Source organism: Corvus brachyrhynchos, unplaced genomic scaffold, assembly GCF_000691975.1.
Source record: "Corvus brachyrhynchos isolate BGI_N302 unplaced genomic scaffold, ASM69197v1 scaffold450, whole genome shotgun sequence".
NCBI lineage: Eukaryota > Metazoa > Chordata > Aves > Passeriformes > Corvidae > Corvus > Corvus brachyrhynchos.
The window spans coordinates 379,367-386,921 of NW_008235749.1; the positions used below are offsets into that span (position 1 = coordinate 379,367).

The window sequence follows — 7,555 nt, forward strand, 5'->3', positions numbered from 1 at the left end:
AGCCCAGCCGGACCGCCCCTGCCGGCGCCCTGAGCCCCCAAACCCGGAGCTAAAGACAAGCGATGCACAGCCGGGGGGGGTCTCGGGCGGGGTAAGGGCTTGTGCTGCAGGACCCCAACTCCCTATCCTCGCTGGGAACTCTCTCACTGTTGGTGTAAAACATCATTACCGTGGCTTTTTGACATCTTTAGGGGCATCCGGTTTGCACGTTGCCCGGCAGGAGATTAATGCTATCTCTGAACAGCCTGACCCTTGTTCATAAATAATGATTATTCTTGTGATTACAAAACAATTGATCATTAAGGCTATCCCATACTTTCTACTAAGATATGATTTTGCATACTCCAAAAGGCATAAGACTAAAGTATTTTGTCACCCATCCTGTTGGACATCAGTTGTATGCACCAGGTTCTGCATCTATTCAGTGTAACAGCCACTGGCATAGCACTTGCTACGCAGGAGTAAGTTATTTTATCCTTTGTGGTCTCTAAAAAGGCAAAGTTGAGGTTATCTGGGTGGCTGTGGAGGAGAGGACTGTTATGCTTTTGCTCTTATGGTTTTTTTGGTTGGTTTTTTTTTTTATCTCCTGTGGGATGGGGAGAGGACCTCCACAGCTTGTTTCTTGGTTTCCCACATCAGAATTGTGACATTCCTCAGAGGGATTTCATCAACAGCAAAGTTAAATCACATCCTGAGGCAGGTTTTATGGTGGGAATATAGAAGCTTTGTTTCTAAACACTCCTGCTCAGCTTCAGGAAATAGAATCAACATACTTGAATCTAGAGGGCAGGAATGTAGCACTTAGCTTGGGAAAATAGATAACTCTCACGAGCAGCAATTCCTGGCAGGAACGAGAAGGCTTCTCAGGCCATCTCTGCTGTTTGGTGTCGGGCTGTGGCATGCAAGGCTGACTCTTGGTACACCACTGGGACAGTGCTGGAGAAGGAGGCTGGTGTGAAACCAGCAGCCTGCCAGCAACTGTCAGACAAACGAGCTGAGTTTGGGGCCTTCTGGAGGAAAGTGGTGAACAATTTGCATGAGTGTTGCCAGATCTGTTACCTGCTTTTGGCTGTGTAGATACTAATCTCCCAAGGGAGCTGTGTCAAAACATTGTCAGTTTACTGGGACTGTGCACCTTAGAGGTGAGATAAAAATACTAAAACCAGCAGGAGTTCAAAGCAACCCTGTTGCTATATTCATATATATTGTTATGTGCTGTATATGAGAGGGAAGCTGTGCAAAAGCTCTGCACACAGCAGTGTAACTGCAAGTAGGTCTCTTGCACCTTTATGGAGGAGACTGGGTTTTGACAACCTGAGGTGCTATGTTTATCCCCACCAGAGATGCTACATCAAATGGCTGGAGCTCACTCACTCCCTTTCCTCCCTCCTGCTTTTGAGACATTAGTGGACTCTTTGCCTGAAACTGGAGCAGAGAATTTCAGAGAAAACGTCTCTGGGCCTCCTGAGATTTTACATAGCTTTCAATGCAATAACGTTTACTTTAAGAGTGCTGCTAACTCTCTAAGGTGAGGATTTCCGCAATTAGTAACTAGTTTTTCAATTCCCCTCCCAGGTTTTGAGAGAGCTGGGAAAGGGAGACTGTGACAGCAAAATTAAATGGAATAAACAAAAAGGGAAATGTCTGTTATGTACTATAAAAATTATGTAAACATGCCTTAGGAAGATCAGTCTTAACACTTAGGGCAGCAGATAACAAACTCGTGCTCTGACCACAGGGTTAGCCTTTAGCCAGGTCACAGTAGGGACAGTTGGGACATTAAGCAATGAAGGGAGCTTGTACAGGTCTCTGACATTTTGTACTTGTTCACTTGCTAAATGTAAGCATTTACTAAATATTTATATCATCCGAGTCACATTCAGCTATCGATCTCAGCTTTTTTTCTACACATTCAGTCAGTTCCCAGAGGTATTGTTCTCCTTTCAACATGTCAAAACCTTGTTCCTTGACCTTTCATCTCTTACCCCTCCTGTGCTGTGACCATCTCCTGTTCCATCTGGACAAGGCTTTGGCATAGCTTCTCTCCCTCTCATCTACATAATTTCTCTACCCATTGTAACCTCTTTACCAACATATGGGTAGACCCTTAGGACCAAGACAGCGGGGATATCTTTTATCCTTGCTAGTACAACCCTCCTTGTTTCTTCCTACCCTTCTCCCTAAACACCTACCTGTCTTTTGTCTTTCTTCTGTACCACCTTTCTGCTTTCTCCCCATATTGCTCTCTGTGGTAGAGCTTCAGCCAGTCCCTCTTCAGCTCCCTCCTTAAAATGAGTTACCTTGCTGTCATTTCCAATTGAGTTCTGGTGGTGGATGCTTTCCATCAGTCTGATCTTTCCATGTCTGTATTTGCCTTTGCCTGCCACTGACAGCTCCGTAGCTCTCATCTGGTCAGTCAGGGAACCTGGAAACAAAACCAGCTTTCATTATCTGGGTTTTATTTCCTTAAAAGCAAGAGGGAAATAGTCTTGAGGATCTTTTCAAAAGGGCTGCTCTTCAGATCTGCACAAGGGACGCTAAATCCCCCTTACACAAAGCATCCTCTGACTTGCAAGGCAGAGCCAGCAGCACAACATGGCTGTATACTTGCAGTCAGACACTGCAAGTATAATTATCTCCAACTTGAGTAAAATAGATTACGCTTCAGTTTCCCAGCATGTTTTCCCTTGAGCCAAATAATGCCCATGCTGCTGCAGGATGTTACTTCCCAGCCTGTCCTGCTCTCCATGAGGCAAAAGAACCCAGAACCCTTGAGCACAGGCTGACCATACGGATCAGTACCGACAAAAGCAGCTCCAATTTAGCAGGCTCTCTGCTACATTCCTGAAGGAGCCTGCTACATCCTCAGCATCCTCTCTGATGGTGAAAAATAGCCTGAAATGCTTAGGAAAGCCATATAAACCTAATTGACACAGAGAGAAATTACATAAGTGGCAGCAGCATGCAAAACTTCAGGGGAAGTCTCCTCTTCTCAGTGTTGTGTAGGAAGCTAACAGAAGACTATATGGTTTCCTAGGCACAGCTACCCTTACTGCTATTTTAATCCGGTGTCGAACATCTTTCCAGGAAGAACAGATAACAGGACATACTCGCAGACTGCAGCAATGCTGTGCTTGTTCCTGTGCCTTTCCCCAGCACATTTCCCATATAGTTTTAGCAGTGACTGGTACAAAGCCTCATTGAAACTGGTCCAGAGATTTAATAGGCAGCAACATCTACATTTCTGCCCGCCCTAGACTAACTTTTAATCCCATTGTGTCTCACCTTATAACACAGGGAATCTCAGACCAAATATCATTAATACGTGTGACCAGATAAATTTTAACCCCTAATGATTCAGACAAAATAAATTATGTAGCATGGTTTTTTTAACATCAAAGGCTTTTCTCTTTATTCATTCATGCTACACTGCAATTCAAGTATAAACCAAGGGAGATAATGTAAACTGTGGCTTCCTCAATTTCATTAAGGGAGGAAAGTGACTCAAAATGTGCTCATGCTCTCTTGCCTTTACATGTCTTCTAAATTACATTTTATATTCAAGCAATTAAAATTCTGGGTCCTACAGATGGTTCAGAAAGAGAAATGGGACTGTTTGAAAGCCCTCAGAGAGACAAAGGATGTTCTAAAGAAGGGCAATGAACTTCAGGATTCCTACCTTTTTCATGCTGTCAGTTGATATCAGAGTGGGGGCAAATCCTGTGCAATTTCATCCACTCCTGAAGTTAGCAATTGAAACTTGGAAGACACCTGGTGTCATTGATGTGGTGCCACATGGTATGAGTTCAGAGCCTGTTCCTTAGTGCTGTAGCAAATAGGTACCTTTTGGATGTTAATTTTGTATCTTCAAGCATCATAGAAACAGGGAAGGGAAACAGCAGGATATTAAGCAGCATGTCCAAGGCTAACCATGAAGTCCATACCAAAACAAACCTAGTAACTGTAGCTAGTTGTCCCAAAGCTTCACCTGTCCAATGCCAGTAACAGCAGCTCAGTGTTTCCTCATTAAGGATTTTTGTGGCCATCAAATTCCTCTTTTTAAAGTAATTTCGATGTGTGCAGTGTTACTTTTCCAGACACACATTTAAACATAGATATCAACCTATATAACTTGTAACATAGTAATATAACAGAGAAAATCAAGGTTTAAAAGACATTTAAGCCTGGCAAATCACTTCTTTTATGTCTTCTGAGTGATCACAGATTCATCTGACTGTGTTACTAAATGTTTTGTGAGAGCAGATTGTTGACAACAGTTTAGATTTAGAAATGGCCTTCCATTTATAGTTTCCACTTCTGGCTGAAATAGGAATGCCATAATTGGCTTTTCACTCTGCACAGAAGGGATCTCTCTCACCTCTGCTGAGGTGAACTAATGGAAAGCAATTGTCCTTTCCCACAATACTTTTCTACTATCTTGTTCAGTTGTAACCTCTCATACCTGTTATGTTCCTTCCTAGGGCTCTTGTACCAGGAGTATCGAGATAAATCTACGCGCGAGGAGATTGAAACCAGGCGACTGCAGGATTCACAGACAGACCCTGAGGAGACTTCACCCAGTGAGGAAACCCCATCTGAAGCAGAACCCACAAGTACAATCGAAAACAAAGCTCCACCACAAATCAATTTGCTGAGAAATTCCAACTCTAGGTTCAACTTATGGCAGGATCTTCCTGAGGTCCAGAGCAGTGGTGTCCTCAGCATCCTCCAACCAGATGAGATCAAGCTGCAGGAGGTAATGGGGGAAGGCAGAATGTTTCTTAATCGTGTTGCTGCTAAAAAGGGGAGAGTGAATTAGGCCAAATAATCCAGATTTAAAAACTAAAAGCTTTACAGCAGTCACAGACAAGCCTTGCCCTGTTGAGTACTTTCTGAGTTGCACTGGTTAGCACCGCTCACTCTTTTTTGTGAAACTGCAGAAATTGTTCTATATACTGTTGCTGCTGGACATTTCTGTAGCAAAAGGAACTTCTTTTCCCTTTTCTGATTCAGTGTTAGGAGCAATTTACAAAGGAAGAGGGATAATGAGGAGGTTTTTACAGAAGAGCTATTGGTTCCAGTGCACATTAATCCTTTTCTGAAGTTACTATCAGGACACATAACTTTCCACCAGAAATCTTAGAAGAATTCAACTGTTAACTGTAAGGTTTTGAATATGATGGCATTAATAGAAATAGAAGAGATAGAGATTGATAAACATCCTTATATTTAATTGTTGTTACTTGGAGTCTATTGCAAACAGTAAAAAATAATGACAGGTATATTTGCATTTAGCCATGCAGTGCGGTGACATCACTGTTTTAGAGCCATGTGCTGTGACTTACAGGACTGCATCAGACAGTGAAAGAAGTGGGTGGGGGTAGCTGTCACAAGCAATGACAACATCAGTCACACCACAATTTACAACTGGTTGCTATTTTGGGTAGCATGGGGAGTGTGAGTGCTCTTTGTCACTGCAAAGCACTGCATTCATAGTCAGCAGTGGAGAGGGCAGGCTGTGTGCGCTGTGCATTGTATGAGCAGTGGGCATTCCAAGGCTCAATCCCGCAAGTCTGACTGTACTTCTGCACCAGGATTGCTTCTGATGAGATGGTTGTGGCAGTGTATCTGCTTAGCCCTGGCTCACAGGATTGTACCCAAAGTGCTGAAGAACTTCTCAGGGTGCAAGCAGTCCCTGCTAAATTCACTTAGACTTGCATAATCCATACTGACGAACACCTTGTGCACACAGTGCCAGTCCTGGCTAAGGCTGTAACTTGACTGTCACACTGAAAAGGCTCGTATTGTGCACCCCAAGGGTATGATGGGCAGGGCTGTGTTATTCACATCCTTAGTGGAGGGGACTTGGTGTTCATATACAGTAGTTTGGGCTGGCAAGCACAGGCTGTTAGTGTGTCAGTGTTAGGGCTGAAGGTGACTGAAATGATTTGTTGCTTTTCCGTGTTCTTCTGCACTGGTTATCCCATATTGGATTTGTTCTGTTTACCTGGAAAAACACAGTACTTCCAAGTGCCAGCATTACAAACACAGTCTGGCATCTGAAAAAATTACAAGCTTTTCTTTTTATTTTTGCTTCAAAATGAAAAATCTTTTGTGGAGAGATATTTGCTTAAAAGTGTGCATTGTAGATTTTAAAGCTTGCCATTTCTGCTAAGTTACATTCATTACCTGTATGTGTTTTTGGGAAAAAATCTCTGTGCTGCTAAAACCCAGAGCTCCACATTAAGTGTGCTCAATTTTCTTCTCACTGTTAAAATAAACAGAGGAGTAAAGCAGTTGGAGAATGGGACAATGCTGTCATACTGAAGTGCTGTGCCTTCTCCACTGTTAGTTTATCAGATCTGAAATTTTCTTCCTGCTTGTTCTGGGATTAGCACAGTAAGAGATTATAAAATTTCTCAAAGCCAGAAAGCTGTGAAATTGGCTGAACGTTGAACAGATAGAGTGGAGAATTTGCTTTGTGAGGAGAATCAAGGTCAGAAAACAAGGAGGGCTAGAGAAGCTATTGAAGAGATGATGTTGAATTCAGCCTTGCTATAACAAGCGCTACTTGCTCCTGCAGTTCTGGAGTCCTACTCCTGTTGGATGTGAACTGTCAGAGTGAGCTGTACGTGAGGGTTTAATTTGATGAATGCAAAATGTTCAGCTTCATGAAGGAGAATTGGGGAAATTTTCCTGAAGTACAGGACAGCAGAAATTCTGGAGTAAACATCTTAAGGATAAAACTGTATTTTCTGACCCATTTTACCTTCAAAGCTGTAGTAAACACAGGGACTAGTAGAGCTTGCATGTCTTCAGTCAGAAAAGGTGGAGCAAGAGTATTATTTTGACCACAGGGAGAAATACTGGTACATAAATGGAAAGAAAGTTGAAGTTAACACTCTGCTGCATAGCTGAGGAAGGGAACACCATCATAGCTGGGACAGAGCAGGGCTTAAACAGTCAGAGAAAAAGCTGGTTATCTGAAATAATCTTCAAAGTGAAAGAGACTAAAACAAGAAGAGGAATCTGGTGTTCATTAGTGGCAATGATGGAAAATTACTGAGCAGTTTATCAATGCGAGATAAAAAAAAAAAGACACAGGTTTTCAAGCATCAAAACAAGAAACTTGACTGGAAGAGCAGTGGATGCTTGAAAAGTGTCATAGAAAGTGATTTTTTATTGTCCCCATTGGAACAAACAAGACAGATATTTTCACTATGGATTTCATTATTTCTTTAGTATAGCCTGCATTCTGCACCTGCCCTTGCAGGTCTGGCACCCTCCACTATGGCAAACAGCAAACATACACAAATTCTACAGTCAGACTTGGCAGAAAAATATTCCTGACTTGGAGTCTCGGGAAAGCTGCAGTGCAAAATGATTGGGGGTGTCCATCTCCAGGATAACTGGAAGGGACAGGCTGTCCCAACACATCCTGTGTATTTTTGCCTATTTGCACTTCTCTCATTTATCAAATTAAAAGGTACAGTTAAAGCTGTAAAAGTTACATTTAGGACTGAGCCAGTCATGCAGAAAGAGAGAGATTTACTCA

At 42.6% G+C, this 7,555-nt stretch overlaps 1 protein-coding gene across 1 annotated transcript in view; it reads left to right on the top strand.

The window, feature by feature from the left end:
* Window positions 1-4,381: 4,381 nt before the first annotated feature.
* The window catches only part of NGEF (neuronal guanine nucleotide exchange factor), a 19,938-nt gene continuing 16,764 nt past the window's right edge, over window positions 4,382-7,555 (top strand). Inside the window, exon 1 of the mRNA XM_008644451.2 lies at window positions 4,382-4,756. Within this exon, the coding sequence (XP_008642673.2) occupies window positions 4,397-4,756 (360 nt within the window). The 5' untranslated portion in view covers window positions 4,382-4,396. The remainder of the gene's footprint in view (window positions 4,757-7,555) is intronic.